This window comes from Brachionichthys hirsutus, chromosome 14 (genome assembly GCF_040956055.1).
Source record: "Brachionichthys hirsutus isolate HB-005 chromosome 14, CSIRO-AGI_Bhir_v1, whole genome shotgun sequence".
Taxonomy (NCBI): Eukaryota; Metazoa; Chordata; class Actinopteri; order Lophiiformes; family Brachionichthyidae; genus Brachionichthys; species Brachionichthys hirsutus.
The window spans coordinates 1,230,576-1,253,595 of record NC_090910.1 but is presented as its reverse complement, the minus strand read 5'-3'; the positions used below and the strand labels follow the sequence as shown (position 1 = coordinate 1,253,595).

Sequence of the window (23,020 nt, the reverse complement as noted above, 5' to 3'; positions counted from 1 at the left end):
CAAAAATCACAATGCATTGTGCCTATGGGGGGTCCGACGCCAACTTTGCCGGACAGCCACGAAATTCAGTACACACATGCGTCAAGTCAGGGCAAAAAAAAAAAAGTATTATGGCCACGCCCCCAGACACACAGGAAGGCGGCCATATTGGATATAACTTTAAAAACTGCTGAGTCAGCGTTTGCACACACACACACACTCCAATCCAAACCAAATTTTAAACACTTATTAACCCTTCCTACCTGGACACTTTAAAAGGGAAACTTTGACAATCAGCCTTACAGCGCCCCCTGGAGAACGATAACAAAAATTGAATGGGAATTTAAAAAATACTTTGCCAGAAATGATTGAAACTTACCAGAAAAGTCCATCATGTGGTCCCGATCAAAAAACACAATCGTAACCGTGTTGTTGTTTTTACGCTGTTGCCATGGCGATGGCAACCCCTCCTATGGGGAGGGGTCCGACGCCAACTTTGTCGGACAGCCACGAAATTCGGTACAGACATGCGTCAAGTCAGGGCAAAAAAAAAAAAAAATTATGGCCACGCCCCCAGACACACAGAAAGGCGGCCATATTGGATTGAATTTTAAAAACTGCTGAGTCAACGTTTGCGCACACACACACTCCAATCCAAACCAAATTTTAAACACTTATTGACCCTTCCTACCTGGACACTTTAAAAGGGAAACTTTGACAATCAGCCTTACAGCGCCCCCTGGAGAATGATAACAAAAATTGAAAGGGAATTAAAAAAATACTTTGCCAGAAATGATTGAAACTTCCCAGAAAAGTCCCTCATGTGGTTCCGATCAAAAACCACAATCGTAACCATGTTGTTTTTACGGTGTTGCCATGGCGATGGCAACCCCTCCTATGGGGAGCGGTCCGACGCCAACTTTGTCGGACAGCCACGAAATTCGGTACAGACATGCGTCATGTCAGGGCAAAAAAAAAATGTATTATGGCCACACCCCCAGACACACAGGAAGGCGGCCATATTGGATTGAAACTTAAAAACTCCTGGTGGCAGATGACCATATAATCCAAATACCGATTTGACTAAACTGTGAGCTACTCATGCAGCTCAAATCTAAACACTTGCGAAGCACTCAGGACAAAAGCGGCGTGCGTCGGCGGGTCAGCTCAACGGCCTGTCGGCCGGCGAGGGCCTACAACGCCGCTTGCGGCTTTAATTTCTTCTTTGTTCTGCTGTTTAAACGGCAATTTGACCCCCTGAACATGCTCGAAAACTCACCAAACTTTGAACCAAGCTCAGAACTGGCGAAAAATTAATTATTTTATGTGTTTCAAAATTGGGCATGAAAAAGTGGCGCGCCAGCGCCACCTACAAAAATCACAATGCATTGTGCCTGTGGGGGGTCCGACGCCAACTTTGTCGGACAGCCACGAAATTCGGTACACACATGCGTCAAGTCAGGGCAAAAAAAAAAAAAGTATTATGGCCACGCCCCCAGAGACACAGGAAGGCGGCCCTATTGGATATAATTTTAAAAACTGCTGAGTCAGCGTTTGCACACACACACACTCCAATCCAAACCAAATTTTAAAAACTTATTGACCCTTCCTACCTGGACACTTTAAAAGGGAAACTTTGACAATCAGCCTTACAGCGCCCCCTAGAGAACGATAACAATAATTGAATGGGAATTAAAAAAATACTTTGCCATAAATGATTGAAACTTACCAGAAAAGTCCCTCACGTGGTCCCGATCAAAAAACACAATCGTAACCATGTTGTTGTTTTTACGCCGTTGCCATGGCGATGGCAACCCCTCCTATGGGGAGGGGTCCGACGCCAACTTTGTCGGACAGCCACGAAATTCGGTACAGACATGCGTCATGTCAGGGCAAAAAAAAAAAAGTATTATGGCCACGCCCCCAGACACACAGGAAGGCGGCCATATTGGATTGAAACTCCTGATGGCAGATGGCCATATAATCCAAATAACGATTTGACCAAACTGTGAGCTACTAATGCAGCTCAAATCTAAACACTTGCGAAGGACTCAGGACAAAAGCGGCGTGCGTCGGGCGGGTCAGCTCAACGCCCTGTCGGCCGGCGAGGGCCTACAACGCCGCTTGCGGCTTTAATTTCTTCTTTGTTCTGCTGTTTAAACGGCAATTTGACCCCCTGAACATGCTCGAAAACTCACCAAACTTTGAACCAAGCTCAGAACCGGCGAAAAAATAATTATTTTATGTGTTTCAAAATTGGGTATGAAAAAGTGGCGCGCCAGCGCCACCTACAAATGTCACAATGCATTGTGCCTATGGGGGTCCGACGCCACGAAATTTGGTACAGACATGCATCAAGTCAGGGCAAACATTTTTTTATTACGGCCACGCCCCCAGACACACAGGAAGGCAGCCATATTGGATTGAAACTTAAAAACTGCTGAGTCAGCGTTTGCACTGTAGGGTTTTACCAAACCCTCTTCCGGTTCTTGTTCTCCGTAGTGGGTGCATATTCAATGAGGAGAATGTGGGTTAAGATTAAGACATTTATATAATTAACAGATCAGTACAATTAGTTCGGATATCAGCGCTGAGGTTTGATCCTGTTTTGTGTGTGTGTCTCAGGTCCGAACAAAGGGCAGTTCTTTGCTTCTGTGTCTTCATATATACATGAGTCCGTCCCCTGAAGGGGTGGGGATTGTGCCCCAGACAATCTAAGCCCATGTTTATCTGTGTTGTGTGTGACGTCACTGTTGTGATGCGTTCAATTGAAATCAGTCATTTACAAATCCAAACTAAATGTGGTGTGTTCCTAGTGGTTTCGGCGTGTAATCACGTTGTGGAATCCCATCTAATATGGGAATTCCCTACAGCACACACACACTCCAATCCAGACCAAATTTTAAACACTTCCTACCAAATTTTGACCCTTTCTACCTAGCCACGAAATTCGGGACAGACATGCGTCATGTCAGGGCAAAACATTTTTTTATTATAGCCACGCCCCCAGACACACAGGAAGGCGGCCATATTGGATTGAAACTTCAATACTCCTGATGGCAGATGGCCGTATAATCCAAATAACGATTTGACTAAACTGTGAGCTACTCATGCAGCTCAAATCTAAACACTTGTGAAGCACTCAGGACAAAAGCGGCGTGCGTCGGCGGGTCGGCTCATCGGCCTGTCGGCCGGCGAGAGCCTACGATGCCGCTTGGGGCTTTAATTTACTATTATTTATTGATGTTATTTAATTTAATTTATTATTTAATTGTATAAATTGTAGTTTAAGGATTAAAATGTCAGGCAAATTGATGCACTTCAAATATTTTCTGTTGCAGACTAAAAAAAATGGTAATAAAGTTATTCTTTGTTGTAAGTTGATCTTTGTATGTTAATAAGGATACAAGAGTGGGTTTTTTTTGGGGGGGGGGTGCAAAATGTTTTTTCTTCCTATGGGGGGCGTGACAGAAAATAATTGAGAAGCACTGCTTTAAGGGAAGGTAAACTCAATCAAGTTAATTATGGTGATGATGACGGTTCTACTTTGGTTCCAGACTGAATGTCTCACCCTTTGAAGATACATGAAATCCATTTGTATGATTTTATCTAAATGTCGTGTGATCATGAAAACAGCCCAGAGTAAACACCCGATCACGAAGGCAGAAGCGGAAAAGGCTAGCGAAGGAGTCTCAGTTCACCTGAAAGCTGGACAGGTGTCAAGATGGAAGGAGCAGCGACGGAGAACAGCGTGGCGAACATGGCAGCCTGCTATGAGAGGTTTGATCCAGAGGTGTACCTGCAGAAGCTCTACTCTGCAACTGAGACTTATTTGGACAGAGAAGATGGCAATGCCCGGTGGGCACTTGCCCAGCTGCATAGAGCCTTCACTGAAGGTAAGAAGAAGCAGCTGTGGGTTATATTAGCCGGAAATATCGGTCAAGATGAAACCCACTCTGACTTTGTGGACACCCACAGAGTGTAAAAGCCATTCAGATTCACGCCGGGCCACTCGGCTTCAATGCTGGTGACCACGATCCTGACCCATCTTGGTTGTTGTGGTTTCCTGTCTTCTTTCCAGGTGATGTGAGCGGCGAGCTGCTGCTGGACGTCGGCTCCGGTCCGACCCTGTACCAGGTGATGAGTGCCTGCGAGGTTTTCAACAAGGTGATCCTCACAGATTTTCTGGAGGCAAACAGACGGGAGTTGAGGCTCTGGCTCCAAAACGAAGGAGGCAGCAAAATGAACTGGACGCCCTTCCTGCAGCACGTCTGCAAGCTGGAGGGACGGCGGTAAGATCAGACTCTCCGGGGGACAGACGCTCTCTCCAGAGGCGTAGCTCCAATGTCAAAATGTTCCAGCATGAATCCAAAATCCCCTCCAACCTGTTCAGCAGGAAGCAGCCGGACCTCCCGGCTCCATGTCTGAGTTACAGGACAGTTGATTTTATAGTTTTGCCGATCAGTTCTAGAGGGTTCTGGATCTGGCTGGAATAATCAATAGATATTTGAATGTTTTTTCAATGATATTTTAAAGATTGTCTCTGTATTCTTGTCCTACCAGGCCTTCAGAATGGACAGACAAGGCGGCCAAACTACGGCAGGTTGTGACGGACATCCTCCCCATTGACGTGCACCGTCCTCATCCTCTGGGACCCGATGCGCTTCCTTTAGCCGTGGCCGACTGCGTTACCTCCTACTTCTGTCTGGAGAGCGCGAGTCCTGACCTTGGTGCCTTCAACAGAGCGCTGATCCACATCGTGAGCCTCCTGCGGCCCGGAGGTCACCTCCTGCTGATGGGCAACCTGGGAGAGACGTACTACTTTGCAGCTCCTGGGTTGAAGATTCCGGTGGTGACGCTGACCGAAGCTCAGCTCTGCAGTGCTGTGAAGGAGAGTGGCTGCTCCCTGATCAGGCTGGAGGTGTTCCAACGGCCAAAGTACAGATCGGAGGAGCACAATGATGCGGCAGCCACATTTTTTGTGAAGGCAAGAAAGAATTAAAAAGTGGAGTTTGACCAAATGGAAAGGCTTTTGAAGTCCTCGCCCATATATGCCATGCTAATTATTCCCTGTAAAGCAAATAACGCTCACACACATTTGGTTCCTGATGACCTGATCTTTCCTTAAACTATGACCTGACGAGGTCCACTAGCTACCAGTGACTGTTCCATGGTCAGTTATCCTTCCTTTTCCTTCACCTCCTCTCTCTTCGCCTTGCACATCTCCTAGTGCAGTTCTCTACCTTCATCTCTCTGGCTATCCCAATTCTTAGAAATCTTCCTTCACCCTCTGGACCACCCCCACAGGCTCCAACTTCCCAGGACTGGCCTGGATCCTTATCACCATTGAAAAATGTCCGTGCATCAGTGTCATCCCTATCTATGTGTGTTTCATGTGTACTAAATGTGCTTGTACCTGCTTCCTGTAAGTACTTGATGTAGAAAGTTGTTGCCGGCGAGAGAGATTGCAGCGGCCCGATGCTCACTCATCAAACGTAATTTTGTTGTGGTACTGTATGTGTTTTTAGTAGTTCAAGAACTCCATAACCCAGCATGCCACAGGGTTGGAGCATGCGCAGGAGGAACGGGCATGTGGCTTGAGGGATAGCGCGGTACACAGGGAATGAGCAGCTCCGAATAAAGCATATTTAAAAGACCAGTCAACGCCTCGTCTTCATGTTATAAGGAAGACAACACATGGTGTCAGAAGTGGCCAAGTGAAGCCTTGGACGAAGGTTTGTCACGAGAGAACAGCGAACGGAGAAAAATAAATAAATAAAAAGTTACTGTTCGTAGCTGCGACGTGCTAACGAAGTAGCATGCTAACGGAGCAACGTGCTAGCGGAGTTTGTTACGGTGTACGTTGGCTGCAGATGGTGATAAAGTGAAGCGAACGACGGAGGACAGATTGGACAACTAGCAGTGGGTCTTGTGCCCGAGTTGGAGGACAACCAGTGACAAGGAGCTGAGAAAGTCCCGGTTACTTACCCGAGGTGCGGTCATGGATAAGCTAAATCCACCCAGCTCCATGCAACTGACTGGTAATCTGACTGATAACTGGAAACGTTTCAAGCAAAGATTTAAAATATATCTAGCAGCAAGCAGAGCAGGAGCTGGTGATGAGAAACTGAAAGCTCAGATTCTTTTGCATGTTATAGGAGAAGATTCTTCGGACATAAGAGCTTTCAGCTGGATGAAGATAACTTGACTTTAGCACAGCTGATTACAAAGTTTGAAGAATACTTTGTGCCTAGAAAGAATGTGACATTTGAGAAATATAAGTTTATCACGCATGACCAAAAGCAAGGAGTATTTTACCTGAATTAAGGACTTCCTGTCTGACACAAAGGGTCAGACTCGGCTCCCACCTCTCCCCCACCGTCACACTCAACACCGGCTTCCCTCAAGGATGTGTACTGAGTCCTGGACTCTCTGTACACCTACGACTGCACGCCAACCCATCCCTCCAACGCCATCATCAAGTTCGCTGATGACACCACCGTGGTCGGGCTCATCTCGGGCGGAGATCAGTCGGCCTACAGAGATGAGGTTGATAAACTGGTGGCGAATCGGTGAATAACCTTTCATTGAACGCCACAAAAACTAAAGAACTCAGCATGGACTTCCGGAAGCGCAGCCCAGACCCGGCTCCACTGACCATCATGGGGGGCTGCATGGAGAGGGTCCACTCATTCAGGTTCCTGGGCGTCCACATCACCGACGACCTGTCCTGGTCTGCTAACACCACGGTGGTGGTGAAGAAGGCCCAGCAGCGACTCCACTTCCTGAGGGTGCTCAGGAGGAACAACCTGGAGGAGAAGCTGCTGGTGGCCTTCTAGAGAGCCCCCTGGAGAGCATCCTGGGTACTGCATCACGGTGTGGTACGCTGCGTGCACAGCAGCGGAGAGGAAAACCCTGCAGAGAGTGATTAACACAGCTGTTAGAGTTATTGTTGTATTTTCATTGTCTCATTGTAGAGTTGTTAAGATGGAGGTGACCACGAGTGTTTCTCTAGGTAGAGATCCCTTTGTCTCTAGGGGGTAGGGATCTATGTAAATACCTGGGACCACCTACTTTCACCGTGTGAATAAAAAGGCCGCGAGGTCTCGGGGGAGAGGTCTTTTTGGTCGCAGCCGCTGGGCGAGCAAGGTCCCTCCTTACCGGTAAAGTATCGAAGTTTGTCTGCCTGATTCATTTTGTGTGCGTTTAATTATTTCTTACACAGTGTGTCGGGGAATAACCCCAACAACAGCCCAGAAGATCACCGGCTGCTCTCTGCCCCCCCTGGACTGTATCGCCAGCTCTCGCTACCTCAGCAGAGGTACTAACATCGTCAGAGACTCCTCCCACCCCGGCCACCACTTGTTCAACCTGTTGCCCTCGGGCCGGCGCTACAGGTTGCACAAGAGCAGAACCAACAGACTCAGAGACAGTTTTTTCCCGAGAGCCATCAGTGCTCTGAACAACAATCAGGACTAAACAGGAGTAACACTCACTATGTGCAATAACTAAATATGCAATAACGAATGTACTGTATTTCTCTCACCGCATGCACTGATCACTTTAAATCCTACTTGAATCTTAAGTCACATTTACCTGCATTTTCTGATATTATTATTAGGTTGTACTACGCACCGGACGGAGCAGTGTCCCTAATCTCTTTGTATATCCACTATGCAAAGACAATAAAGGCTTTCTATTCTATTCTATTTTCTACCTTTTGATCAGTACTGTAGTAACGTCATAAATGAAGGAATCACTCCACGATATTCAGGTCTGGTTGGTTTATTGGTCGCTCATCTTGACATGCCAGTCACTGACTGCGTCATTGCTTTCTGCTTCCTGCATCGCCTCACTCGTCCTCTTGGTCCACCATGCCCTCTGGTGGCGTGGGGTGGTGAGGCATGTAATTCACTATATTACATCCCTCCCCCCTTAAGACTAAACTACATAGGCAAGCTCAACCATAACATCAACATTCCCCCTACTCGTTATGGTAACAGTGAACTTGCAAGTAAGCCAGACCTTCTTTTTTTTCAAATAACCCCAATCTGCAGAAAAACTTAAACTGTTAGACCGTCTCTTAAAGGGTTAAATGACAATCTTTAACATAACTCCCCTCCCCTCGTGGTTTTTTTATTTTTTATTTTTTTTTATTTTTTACAACACACAAAAATAACAACCACAACAACAACAACAAGAACTACCTAGGAAGGTGGGTGGACTACTATCCTTCCAGTGAATCCCAGAGCGCATTCTTGCTCTTACTTGAGGGATCTCACTACTGTCTTACAAAGTCTTTCCGGTAAGTAGGAGTCTGTTTTGTGCGCTCTGATTGGCGCAGCACCAGTTACAGTTCTGCTCCGTCCTCCGGCAGATGTTCAGCTGGAGGTTGAACCGGGGCCATCTCTGCAGGGTCTGTCACTTCCCCTCCCACTGAAGTTGGAACGACCAAGTCCGGAGGCCTGACCTCTCCTGCTCGCTCTGGGAACCGCAAGCTGTGAGGCTCCACCCCCACCTCTGTCCCGGACACATCGCTCAACTTTGTCTGCCGTTTTCGAATCTGGTCCACATGACGTCTCATTATGCGTCCATCTCCTGTCTGTACCGTATAGGACACAGGTCCGGTGTTCTCCTCCACAACCACTGGTATCCATGTGGGTCCGTGGCTGTAGTTATGAATGTACATCATCCCCAGAAGTAAAACTCCTCCACTTACTGCAAGAGTCATGATGTTCTTTTTCTGTTTGAGTTGTTTAAAGCGAATCTTGGATTTCACATCAGGTATTAAAAGATCCAAGGTTGACCGCAATCTTCTGGACATGAGCATCTCAGCTGGGGACAATCCGGTCGTAGTTTGCGGTGTGATTCTGTAATGGAACAGAAACCTTGCGATTTTTGTTTTCATAGTGTCTCCCTTTGTTTTCTTTATTCCTTGTTTGAATGTCTGAACTGCTCTTTCCGCCAGGCCATTGGATGCCGGATGGAACGGTGCAGATGTCCTATGTTGTATGCCATTCTTCTTCATGAATGTCGCAAACTCCTGACTTGTAAAGCAAGTCCCATTGTCAGACACCACTGTCTGAGGCAGACCATGAGTGCTAAAGCACAATCTGAGTTTTTCAATAGTCACTTGGCTTGTTGCACTGTTCGTTGGGTATACGTCAATCCATTTGGAGTGTGCCTCGACAATGACGAGAAACATCTTGCCTAAGTAAGGACCTGCATAATCAACATGCAGTCTGCTCCAGGGCGTTTCAGGCCACTCCCATGGATGAAGTGGTGCCCCGGTTGGACACTTCCTGTTTTCTTGACAGGTGTGGCAGGACTGAACTTTGTTTTCGATGTCTGAGTCCATCCCCGGCCACCAAAGATAAGAGCGTGCTAAGCCTTTCATTCGAGAAATGCCGGGGTGCGTGGCATGCAGCTGTTTCAGTATGATGTTCCTTCCCTTCTTCGGAACAACCACTCTAGCTCCCCAGAGTACACATCCATCTTTCACACTAAGCTCCAGCCTTCTCTGGCTGTAGGGCTTGAACTCTGTATCTACCGCTCTTGGCCATCCCTGCAGACACCATCGCAGCACCTGAGAAAGTGTTTCATCTTTGGTTGTCCATTGCTTCACTTGAGCTGTTGTGATGGGCGGATCTTCCATTGCATCCAGCATAAGGACTTGGTCTGTGTCATCCTCTCCATCCGTTTGTGGCAGCGGCAACCTGCTCAGTGCATCTGCATTAGCGTGCTCCCTGCCTGGTTTGTAGATTATCTTATATTCATAAGCTCGCAGCAGTGTCGCCCACCGTTGCACTCTCGGTGACCCCATCTGTGGAACAGATTTCTGTTCATGGAAAAGCGATATTAGCGGTTTGTGGTCCGTGCTAATTGTAAATCTTCGTCCATAGATGTACTTATGGAACCGCTTAATTCCAAATATAATGGCCAAGCCCTCTTTGTCGAGTTGTGAATAGCGTTTCTCGGCTGGTGTCAGCGTGCGTGACATGAAGCCTAATGGCTTCTCGCTGCCGTCTTCCATTACATGAGACAATACGGCACCCACTCCGTATGGTGAGGCGTCGCGTGCCAGTACCAAGTCTTTATCTGCTGAGTAATGACCCAGGACTTTGGCTGATTTCAGCATCTGTTTGGACAATCGAAAAGCATCCTCCTGCTCTTTGTGCCAGGTCCACCGAGCTTCTTTCTTCGGCAACTGACGAAGCGGTGCTCAGTGCGTGGCCAGGTAAGGGAGAAACTTATTATAGTAATTAAGTAGACCCAGGTAGGCTTTTAATTCCTTCACAGTGGTTGGCTGTGGGGCCTCTTCCACAGCTGTCACCTTGCTTTGCACTGGGTGCATGCCTCCGGCATTGATAATGTGACCTAAGTACTCCACCTCCTTTTGTAAGAACGCACATTTGCGTCTCCGAAGTTGCAGGCCAGCTTCTTCCAATCTCCTGAGTACATCATCCAGCGTGCTCAGATGCTCGGCCTCATCTCTCCCTGTCAGTAAAATGTCATCCAAATACACAGCTACTCTAGGCAGGCCTTGTAGTAAGCTTTCCATTGTTCTTTGGAAAATGGCTGGCGCGGATGACACTCCGAAAGCGAGCCTATTGTAGGTGAACAGGCCCCGATGCGTGTTTACTGTCAGGTATTTCTTGGACTCTTCATCCATCACAATCTGCTGATAAGCATGACTCAAATCAAGCTTGGAGAACCATTTCCCTCCTGCCAGTGTGTTAAATCTTCCACACGGGGAATAGGGTATTGCTCTAGCGAGGAGGCACCGTTTACTGTTAGTTTGTTATCGCCACATATCCTGACAGAACCATCCGGCTTCAGGACAGGTACGATGGGTGCTGCCCACTCAGCATACTTAACTGGCGTAATAATTCCCTTTCAGAAGTCTCTCTAACTCCTCTTCTACTTTAGCCCTCATGGCATATGGAACTGAGCGGGGCCGATAGAACTTTGGACAGGCTTCGGGAGACACTCGAATTGTCGCTTTCATGCCTTTTAACATGCCTAACTCTTTTTTAAAAACATCCTCATGTTTCGAGAGCACTTCCTGTAGCCCCTGGGCTGCTGTTCTCACATGCTTAATCTCATCCCACTTCAGCTTTAGGGTCTTCAGCCATCCTCTTCCTAACAAACTAGGTCCCACACCCTTTACCACCACTAGGGGCAATGTCTTCACCTGCTGGTCATAGGTCACTTTCACTTGTGCTAATCCTGCCACTTTGATTTTCTCGCCGGTATATGACCTCAGTGAAAGTCTGGTCTCCTTCAGCTGTGGACGTTTGTCCTCCTTCCAAATCTCATGAAACTTTGTCTCATTCATAACACTCACGCTGCATCCTGTGTCAATCTCAAAGGTCACTTTCTTCCGATTCACCTCTAAATCTAGTTCAAATGGCTTAACTCTTTTGATTGAGGTTTCCGCTTTGATGCAGGCTAATGTGAACACTTCTTCCTGCTCCGAAGAACTATCACTATTCTGCCTTTCACATACCTTGTGTTCTCTTTGGGGACACCAACGCCGCTCTTCTCCGTGTGGATTCTTTTCACCAGGTCGCGTGCTTCCTTTGCTTTCATTTTGACAAGCCCTGGCGACGTGGCCTACTTTTCCACAACAGTAACACTTTGCTTCTTTAAACCTGCACTCGATTGCACTGTGCTGTTTCCCATGACATCGATAGCACTCGTTCTTTTTCCAATCTGCGCCCTTTCGCTCCTTTCCCTCCATCGTCACGCTGTTGCACGGCAATGATGCTTTGGATTGTAAGTCTTGGGCATTCTTACTAGCAGCTTCAGCAGCTACGGCCATCTGAAATGCCTTCTCAAACGTCAAGTCGGTTTCAGACAGCAACCGTCTTTGAATCCTGCCATCATTAATACCGCACACAAGACGATCTCTTAACATCTGCTCCAGTGTAGTGCCAAAGTTACAATCACGAGCGAGTTGTCTCAGCTCGGCTACATATGCACCGACACCCTCACCAGGCTGACGGGAACGTGAATCGAATTTGTACCTCTGTACAATCTCGCTCGGTTTAGGATTGAAGTGGTTTTTCATTAAGGTTGCTAGCTGATCATATGTTTTCGAACTGGGCTTATCTGGACTCACCAGGTTCCTTATGAGCTTATATTTGGCTGGTCCCACCACGCTAATGAGGATAGCTCTCTGTTTATCTCCGCCATCAATTCCATTAGCTTCAAAAAACTGTTCCAGGATCTCACAGTACTCTTCCCAAGTCTGCTCTTGCGCATCAAATGCCGACAGGTTTCCTACCGTCACATTCATGTTCCGACGCTTGCTCATTAACTCGCTCGTTAACTTGCCAGTCCCGTATTAGCCCTCTTGCTAGGACCGTTTCCGTTCCTCTTTTCTCTTCCCGCCACTTGCAGTCAATCCGTTCCCTTCATCTCCCGTCAGTCACTTGAAATCATGTATCCAGAATCCTCGTCGCCAATATGTGGTAACGTCATAAATGAAGGAATCACTCCACGATATTCAGGTCTGGTTGGTTTATTCGTCGCTCATCTTGACATGCCAGTCACTGACTGCGTCATTGCTTTCTGCTTCCTGCATCGCCTCACTCGTCCTCTTGGTCCACCACGCCCTCTGGTGGCGTGGGGTGGTGAGGCATGTAATTCACTATATTACATGTACTTAGCAGAGCTTCACACGCTAAGCAAGACATGTGAATTTGGGACTCTGAGAGACTCATTAGTGAGAGACAGGATTGTTTGTGGCACAGTGGACAATGCACTGAGAGAAAGAATGCTGAGAGAAACTGGACTTACGTTAGATAAGTGTGTCAGTATGTGCAGAGCAGCAGAAACCACGAGAGCACAAGCGAAATCGCTTCAGAGAGGTGAAACAATGGTGCATGCAGTACATAAAGAACAAAAGAAAAGGACATGCCGTAATAACTGTGGAAAGTACAATCACTACTCCAAATGCTGCAAAGGGGCTTCAAGAAAGAAAGTCAACACTGTTGAGGAAGATGAGGACAGTGAAGAGGTTCTTGTGGATGTGGTGCAGGCTTGCACAATGGAAAAAGAGGAATGGATCGTGCCAATTACAGTGAATCAGACTGTAATACCGTTCAAAACAAAAGTGAGTGGATACACTGGAGAACGTGTTCCTGTTAAAGGCGGATGTATTGCAGCCTTCAAATACAAAGGTCAACAGATAAGAGCACAGCTTCTGATCGTGGATATGAGTGTACAACCGACCCTGGGACTCAGTGCATGCATAAAGCTCAACCTGGTCAAGAGAGTGTTTTTGGTGACATCATCAGATACTGAAAATGTTCAGGATTCACTCATGTAAAAGTATGAAGACTTGCTTACACCAAGAGGCGCGCTGAAAGTCAAACTAGCGAAGGAGGAGAAAAGGGCAAAACAAAAACAGCTGCATGATCGAACGGCAAAACACCTGCCTATGTTGAATCCTGGAGACTGTGCGTCTAAGGGACAACTCTACGAGTACCTGGAGACAAAAGGGACAGGTGGAGAAGGAAGTTGCACCACGCTCCTACATGATCCAGATGGAAAATGGATTGTCTCTGAGAAGGAACCGCACAGATCTTCAACTACAGCCGACTGTGAAGGACGCTGTTCCTAATGAAGTGGTTCAGCAGGACACGGCTGGGTCTACGGAACGATCCATCAGCGGATCTGATCACGCTGACCACGGTCTGATGCCAGCGTCTGTGTCTCCAGCTGTGGAAAGACTGTCTCGACCAAAGAGACATGTTCAGCCACCTAGGAGGCTTATAGAAAATTGCTGAACAAAGAAGATAATTGGACCTTTATCTTCAGTTTAAAGAAACACGGAATTCTTAACTTGGTTCTAAGTTCATGGTTTGATGTTTCGTGGTTTCACTTCATTGTTTTTCTATTGATATAAAAATGTTGTTTATAAGTACAGTTGTAATATTTAGAAATGTAAGATTGAAACAAAACAATAGCCGTGTAAGAGCCAATGTGCGCACGCTGGGTGTGTGCGCGTGCTGGGTGTGTGTGCGCTGGGTGTGTGCGCGTGCTGGGTGTGTGCGCATCCACGCCACGGTGATTGGGGCGTGGCACAGCTGGAGAGGCTTTATTTGTGTGCGCACCTGTGCTGTGTCAGTGTGTGTGGCCTTGTTATGCTGGTGGGGTGAGCGTGAGGAGAAACTTTTTGTTGACCGCATGATCATGAACGCAGGATAGACGCGACGGAAACAACGGCAGATTGCACTGGCAATGAGGTATTTACTGTCAACCATTACAACAGCCAAAGTAAGTCCTCAAACCGTTCTCTCTGCGAGCTGGAGCGGAATAAATCTGTCAAGGCCTGTGCAACGTACTGCGTGCGCATCTTCAATGTTTTAACCCCTTCGACTTAGCCCACCGTGGCGTTTGGATTAATTTTATACACGCCACAATAGTCTTATTGCTCCCCACGGAGGTCCGGTGGCTGTCGCACGGCAAAGTGCTGGCCCTTGTGTATGAGCTACGAGAGGAACTTAAAGTTTTTCTGACAAACGAGAGGTCCGATTACTCAAAGCTGCTTGCAAGTGATGAGTGAATAGAATAGAATAGAATAGAATAAAATAGAAAGCCTTTATTGTCTTTGCATATTGGCTATGCAAAGAGATTAGGAGCGCTGCCCCGTCCGGTGCGTAGTACAACCTAAAGTTCAATAATCTCAGAAAATTCAAGCAGGTTCAAGCAGGATAAAATGACACAAATTTAAAGTGATCAGTGCATGCAGTGAGATTGTCCAGTACTTTGCATAAAGAAATAGAATACATTAGTTATTGCACATGGTGAGTAGTTGTCCTGTTTAGACCTGACTGTTGTTTAGGGCACTGGTGTGCAAAGCTGGCGTACCTGTCTGATATATTTCATCATCTGAATGAACTGAACACTTGGATGCAAGGCCGAAATGAAAACCTGCTTACAAGCACTGATAAAATGAACGGATTCCGTTTAAAGGTGCAGCTCTGGCAACAACATGTGCAGCGTGGAAACTGCATGATGGCAACGCTGCTGCAATGTGCGAGGTGATTTGCACACATTTGAAAGCTCTTGAGGAGAAGTTGTCATTTTATTTCTATTCAGCCTCCACAGAATGCCTTGACTGGTTTAGGAACCCACACAGCTCAGCATCCGGTGCTGGAAAGGACCTGACTTCAAAGGAGCAAGAGGAACTCACTGAACTGAAACAAGATGGTGGTTTAAAGCTAAACTTTGTTGATCTTCCTTTGGACAGTTTCTGGTTATCTGTTGCTAAGGAGATTGGAGAGAACATACAGGGTTCCAGTTTGGAGTTTGTCATTTCTAACGCTTTCCACCAGGCGGACAAGGTGGAAGAGATCATCGGGTTTTTAAAACAGTTGTGCCGTTTGATGGTTGTTGTGATAAAGGGGAGATCTGCGAGTCTAATATCCTTGCAGTCCTTCTGTTCCAACTCTAACCAGCAATTAGAGTCTCTATTCGGGTGCATCCATAGTACAAGATATTGTAGCTGGTTAGCCAAGTAATAATTCATAAAATTTGGTGCTTCCAGACCTCCATTAGATTTACTCCTCTGAAGGTTAGATAGACTAATTCTTGCTTTTTTATTTTTCCAGTAGAATTTAGTGATGGCTGAATCCAAGGATTGGAACCAGTTGGAAGTTGGTTTAAACAGAATCATTGAAAATAAATAATTAATTTGTGGTAACATTTTAATTTTAATGGTGGCTATTCTTCCCAGGAGGAATATAGGGAGGTTATTCCAACGCTTCAGATCACTGCTGATTTTATCCAGAAGTGGGGTAAAGTTTAATTGGGTTAACTCAGACAATTTAGGTGAAATATTTATACTCTGATATTTTAAATTGCCCATAGGGATAGGGTGGTTTGGGTTCTGGTCTGCAGGATTCCATGAATTTTCTGTAATGGGAAGTAATTTTTCCAATTAATAGAATAGTCTGATAATTGTGAACATTTTGTTATAAGATTGAGCACTTCCTGCAGTGAGGTAGAGGGTTCTTGCAAATAAAGTAATATGTCATCAGCATTTAAGTTATTTTTGTGTTCTGACACCGAAGAGTTTATTCCCTTGATACTGGCATTTTGGCACTCTCATCGAATCTTGTTTCAATGTTGCACTGTACTTGTACTGTGATGACACTGACAATAATCTTTCCATAAGTTACAAAAAACATATAAGTACAGACCACATCACAAAATAGCAGCACCAGGAGTGGATACACAGATGTGTATTAGCAGCAGTAAAACTAATATAATTATGCAGTGGAAAGAGAACAGTGCAAGTTACCGGTTACAAAATGTTCAAGAGTCTTACAGCCGAGGGGCAGAAGCTGTTCTTGTGGCGGGAGGTTCTGGTCCAGATGGACCGTAGCCTCCTGCCTGAGGGGAGAGGGTCAAAGAGTCCGTGTCCAGGGTGAGAAGGGTCGGCTGTGATCCGACCTGCACGCCTCCGAGTCCTGGAGACATACAGGTCCTGGAGCGATGGCAGCTTGCAGGCGATCACCTTCTCCGCAGCACGTACAATGCGCTGCAGTCTGTGTCTGTCCCTGGTGGTGGCGCCAGCGTACCACACGGTGATGGAGGAGGTGAGAACAGACTCCACGATGGAGGTGTAGAACTGCACCAACATCTGGGTCGGCAGCTTGAGATTCCTCAGCTGCCGCAGGAAGTACATCCTCTGCTGAGCCTTCTTGATGAGGGAGTTGATGGTCGGCTCCCACTTGAGGTCCCGGGTGATGGTGGTGCCCAGGAAGCGGAAAGAGTCCATGATGGAGATGGGGGTAGGGGAGTCTGTGAGGGCGAGGGGGGACGGTGGGGCTGTGACTTTCCTGAAGTCAACGATCATCTCCACTGTTTTCTGGCTGTTCAGCTCCAGGTTGTTGCTGCTACACCAGGACACCAGCCGGTCCACCTCCCTCCTATAGGCAGACTCATCACCGTCCGAGATGAGCCCGATGAGGGTGGTGTCGTCCGCAAACTTAATCAGTTTAACGGACTGATGGCAGAAGGTGCATCAGTTGGTGTACAGGGAGAAGAGCCAGGGGGAAAGTACACAGCCCTGGAGGGATCCGGTGCTGATAGTCCGAGACCGTAGTCCCCAGCCGCACATGCTGCCTCCGGTCCGTCAGGAAGTGAGTGATCCACCAGCAGAGGGAGTCGGGCACGTCGAGCTGGAGCAGCTTGTCCTGGAGCAGTTCTGGGAGAATGGTGTTGAACGCAGAGCTGAAGTCCACAAACAGGATCCTGGCGTCGGTTCCTGGGGAGTCCAGATGCTGCAGGATGAAGGGCCAGATTGACTGCTTCGTCCACAGACCTGTTGGCTCGGTAGGTGAACTGCAGCGGGTCCAGGAGGGGGGTTAGGGTCTTCAGATGGTGGAGAACCAGGCGCTCAAAAAACTTCATGACTACAGATGTCAGCGCTATCGGTCTGTAGTCATTAAGTCCTGTGATCCTTGGCTTCTTGGGGACAGGAACAATGGTGGAGGACCTGGGCGGCTGTGGCTCAGTTGGTAGAGTCGTCCAGTTGGTAGGGTCGTCCAGTGATCAGAAGGTCGGTGGTTCGAATCCCAGCTCTGACTGTCTGCATGTCGAAGTGTCCTTGGGCAAGACATTGCCCAAGGACACTGAACCCCAAATTGCTCCCAGTGGGTCTGGCCGCACCTTGCATTGCAGCAGTCGCCCACTGGAGTATGTGTGTGTGAATGGGTGAATGTGAGGCCTAATGTAAAGCGCTTTGAGCACCGCGAAGCGGTGGAGAAAGCGCTATATAAGTGCAGTCCATTTACCATTTACATGACAGGACTCCAGGGAGGTATTAAATATGTCTGTGAGTCAGCTCACTGGCACAATGTTTCAGGGGGAACATTGTCTGACCCCGCAGCTTTGCGGGGGTTCAGCTTCATGAACTGTCTGTGCACATCTTGCTGGATGCTCTTGGTTCCAAACAGGGGGGCAGAGCTTTCAGTTATCAAGCTTCTTGATTGTGGAATCAGCTCCCTGTTTCGGTTTGTGAGACAGACACCATCTCGATGAGCTCAGCCCTAGGGTCAACAAACTGGTGACACTGGGGATGAGCTCATCGGTGTGCAACTGGGTCCTGGACTTCCTGACAAACAGGCCGCAGACTGTGAGAATCTGCAACATCTCCTCCGCCCCCATCATCCTCAACACCGGCTCCCCTCAAGGATGCGTTCTGAGCCCTCTGCGGTTCACCCTGCTGACGTATGACTGCAAGGCTAAGTAACCGAGCAGTCATATTGTTAAGTTCGCAGATGATACAGCAGAGGTGGGACGCATCCTCAACAATGACGAGTTGGAGTACATGCAGGAGGTGGAACATCTGGTGCAGTGGTGCAGAGAAAACAACCTCTGCATCAATGTGAAGAAAAAGAAGGAGATGATTGTGGATTACAGGAAAGGAGGCTGTTGTGATCTGGCGCTAGAGAAATAAAACTGAATTTAATTGAATTTAAAACATATTTGTCAAGTCGGCCGTGACTTTCAGAGTACAGTAGTCCCTCGATACAATGCGGTTCATTTTCTACGACTTCGCTGCTTCGCGGAGTTTTTTAGTGCAATTTCAGATTTTTTTTTTGCACTTGAACGCTCCTTGAAACGGCGCAAGACGAAGGGGCGCGGTCAGAGGAACTGTGAAATACGCGCGAGTTGCTATTAATAACTTCTCATGTGTTCAACCTCGTATGTTGATCATTAAAATTAAATTCGTTATTTCTAAAAGCTACCATGTTTATTTGTTAAGCGTTTGTTTAATAGCGCTCTTATTCTCTGTAAAAAGAGGCTTTTATTTTGTAGGAGCATAAACGTCACGTCCCTTTTGGGTTTTGTTTCTTCCTGTTGATACATGTAGCCGCTGCCGTTCCGCTGTGCTAAGCTATCCAATAAAGCAGCATGAGAGGCTAAAGACAGCACGAGTAGAATATTTGTTCTTCTGCACTCCAAGCGGCTCTTTCCTCGACCTGCACGCCTTAACATTATTAACAGGAAAACGTTTACTGTACGTACTATATATTTTTATTTAGTTCTGAAAACAGGTTCTGATCTTTGGTTTCATTCTATAATACTGAAACAATCTATTTAGATTAATGCCTGACTGTTAAACGTGTATAAAGTGTGTGGTGAGGGGTTTTACAGCCTTAAAACATTTATGTACACGTATAATAATTGTAAAAAAATAAAAATTACTACATTGCGGATTTCACTTATTGCGGGTTGTTTTTGGAACGTAACCCCCGCGGAAAAGGAGGGACTACTGTATATCGTAAAAGGTTGCCTGGTTTAGGCAGTTGTTAAGCAACACACAAGTAAATACGGTTTCATTGAAATATACTTTTTCCATCATTTATTTTTGGGGCTCCTTTAATCACACGATCATGATTTTCCTTCTGGTTCTCGAAAAACTTCAACCAGTCAACTTTACCGAACATTTAGCTACAGACATTATTTGCAGAGAACACGAATTGATAAAGTGTGTTGCACGGTCATCAGCCGAATTGTCTGAACATAGGAGTGTCTGAAGAATGTCGTTATGCTGCCAAATATCTAATCTGGCAGATTCTTCGGTGAACAAGCATCAACATGTCTTCACGGGAGTGTCCACAAGCATTCTCTTTCCAGTATTTACACAATTATTTAAAATAAAATCTATAAAAACCATGACAAAAAACGCACTATTGCAGAAGATGTCAAAAACTGCACTAAAGTTGTTAATTACAACACCAAATATTATTTACACTTACAAAACCGATGAAACTCCAATATTTACAAAACTAAAATAGTAATTACACTTACAATAGATTTAATATTGGGTTAACAATGAACGCCAGCAGCGTCCTGTGGGTTAACAACGTTGCTAGGGACCTCAATGGGCGTGTCGGTGAAGGAAATAGAGGAGATGAAGAAGTGATGGGCAAGTTTGGTGTTCAGGACAGGAACCGAGAAGGACAGATGCTGGTGGACTTTACCAAAAGGAGGGACATGGCAGGAGTTAACACTTATTTCCAGAAGAGACTAGAACATACAGTGACCTACAAGAGTGGAGGGAGGAGCACCAGCTGGACATCTAGTGTAGACGGAGCAGTTTAGAGGAGGCTGGTGACTCTAAGGTAGGAGAGAGTGTAGCCAGCCAGCATAGGCTGGTGGTGAGGAAGATGACTCTAGTGGTGAAGAAGAGGAAGAGGATGAAGGCAGAGCAGAGGACAAAGTGGTGGAGCCTGAAGAATGAAGAGTGTTGTGTGTCTTTCAGGGAAGAGGTGAGACAGACTCTGGGTGGACAAGAGAGACTTCCAGAAGACTGGAATACAACAGCTCAGGTGATCAGGGAGACAGGTAGGAGAGGACTGGGTGTGTCTTCTGGAAGGAAAGGAGATAAGGAGACCTGCTGGTGGAACCAGGAAGTGCAGAAGTGTAGACAGGAAAAGAGGTTAGCTAAGAAGAAGTGGGACATTGAGAGGACAGAAGAGAGTAAACAGGAGAACAGGGAGATGAGACGCAAGGTAAAGGTAGAGGTCAAAGGTCAAACAGAGGTCATATGATGACCTGTATGCAGGTTAGATAGTAAAGAGGGAGAGAAGGATCTGAACAGGCTGGAAGGACAGAGAGACAGACAGGAAGGATGTTCAGCATGTTAGAGTGATGAAGAGTAGAGACAGGAAGGATGTTCAGCATGTTAGTGATGAAGAGTAGAGACAGGAAGGATGTTCAGCATGTTAGTGATGAAGAGTAGAGACAGGAAGGATGTTCAGCATGTTAGAGTGATGAAGAGTAGAGACAGGAAGGATGTTCAGCATGTTAGTGATGAAGAGTAGAGACAGGAAGGATGTTCAGCATGTTAGAGTGATGAAGAGTAGAGACAGGAAGGATGTTCAGCATGTTAGAGTGATGAAGAGTAGAGACGGGAAGGATGTTCAGTACGTTAGAGTGATGAAGAGTAGAGACAGGAAGGATGTTCAGCATGTTAGAGTGATGAAGAGTAGAGACAGGAAGGATGTTCAGCATGTTAGAGTGATGAAGAGTAGAGACAGGAAGGATGTTCAGCATGTTAGAGTGATGAAGAGTAGAGACAGGAAGGATGTTCAGCATGTTAGAGTGATGAAGAGTAGAGACAGGAAGGATGTTCAGCATGTCAGAGTGATGAAGAGTAGAGACAGGAAGGATGTTCAGCATGTTAGAGTGATGAAGAGTAGAGACAGGAAGGATGTTCAGCATGTTAGAGTGATGAAGAGTAGAGACAGGAAGGATGTTCAGCATGTCAGAGTGATGAAGAGTAGAGACAGGAAGGATGTTCAGCATGTTAGAGCGATGAAGAGTAGAGACAGGAAGGATGTTCAGCATGTTAGAGTGATGAAGAGTAGAGACAGGAAGGATGTTCAGCATGTTAGAGTGATGAAGAGTAGAGACAGGAAGGATGTTCAGCATGTTAGAGTGATGAAGAGTAGAGACAGGAAGGATGTTCAGCATGTTAGAGTGATGAAGAGTAGAGACAGGAAGGATGTTCAGCATGTTAGAGTGATGAAGAGGAGAGACAGGAAGGATGTTCAGCACGTTAGAGTGATGAAGAGTAGAGACAGGAAGGATGTTCAGCATGTTAGTGATGAAGAGTAGAGACAGGAAGGATGTTCAGCATGTTAGAGTGATGAAGAGTAGAGACAGGAAGGATGTTCAGCATGTTAGAGTGATGAAGAGTAGAGACAGGAAGGATGTTCAGCATGTTAGAGTGATGAAGAGTAGAGACAGGAAGGATGTTCAGCATGTTAGAGTGATGAAGAGTAGACAGGAAGGATGTTCAGCATGTTAGTGATGAAGAGTAGAGACAGGAAGGATGTTCAGCATGTTAGAGTGATGAAGAGTAGAGACAGGAAGGATGTTCAGCATGTTAGAGTGATGAAGAGTAGAGACAGGAAGGATGTTCAGCATGTTAGAGTGATGAAGAGTAGAGACAGGAAGGATGTTCAGCATGTTAGTGATGAAGAGTAGAGACAGGAAGGATGTTCAGCATGTTAGAGTGATGAAGAGTAGAGACGGGAAGGATGTTCAGCATGTTAGAGTGATGAAGAGTAGAGACGGGAAGGATGTTCAGCATGTTAGAGTGATGAAGAGGATGAAGAACGGGAAGGCAGCTGGACCAGAGACATACCTGTGCAGGTGAGGAAGTGTCTAGGAGAGGAAGCTGCAGAGTTTTTAACGGGTTGTTTAATACAGTTCTAGAGGAAGAAGATGAAGAGGAACGGAGGAGAAGAGTTCTGGTTCCATCTTCAAGAAGAAGGGAGACAAACAGAGACTATATATAAACTATAGAGAGATAAAGCTGATGAGATACGATGGAGTTCTGGGAAAAAGTAGTGGAGACTAGACAAAGGACAGAAGTGAGTATTTGTGAGCAGCAGTATTGCTTCATGCTGAGGAAGAGTACCACAGACACAACGTTAGCATTGAGGCTAGCAATGGAGAAGTACAGGGAAGGTCAGAAGGAGCTGCATTGTGTCTTTGTAGATCTAGAGAAAGCCTAGGACAGGGTGCCCAGAGAGGAACTGTGGTACTGCATGAGGTACTGTAGTACTGCATGAGGTACTGTAGTAGTGCATGAGGTACTGTAGTAGTGCATGAGGTACTGTAGTAGTGCATGAGGTCCTGTGGTACTGCATGAGGAAGTCTGGAGTAGTATGTCCGAGTTGTTCAGGACATGTAGGACAGCAGCGAAGTGTATTTGCTTCTGTCCTTCATGTTCTTTGTTTCATAAATTCCACATTCTTGTCTTTTAATCCAGGTTCTTGTTTTTTATTTCAGGGTTCTTGTTTTTTATTTCAGGGTTCTCGGTCTCTTTGTGCCGAAGCAGCTTTTAACCCTTCGTTGCTCGTTAATGAAGCTAATCAGCTGTTGTAGATAAACCGTGTTTTGAGTTTAACTCCTGATTTGTCTGTTAAAAGAAGTTTTCTTTTCTTCCTCCTCAGTTGGTCTTTCCCAAAGAAGCTCTCCAAAGACGTTTGTTTTTTATTAA

The 23,020-nt window shown here is 46.4% G+C and overlaps 1 protein-coding gene across 1 annotated transcript; it reads left to right on the top strand.

Moving 5' to 3' along the window:
* Positions 1-3,488: 3,488 nt before the first annotated feature.
* On the top strand, positions 3,489-5,617 carry LOC137903883 (phenylethanolamine N-methyltransferase-like). Its single transcript, XM_068748050.1, has 3 exons — positions 3,489-3,875; positions 4,061-4,271; positions 4,543-5,617. Exons 1-3 carry the CDS (start codon positions 3,704-3,706, stop codon positions 4,979-4,981), a joined length of 822 nt encoding a protein of 273 aa, XP_068604151.1. The 5' UTR covers positions 3,489-3,703; the 3' UTR covers positions 4,982-5,617.
* The last annotated feature ends 17,403 nt before the right edge of the window (positions 5,618-23,020 follow it).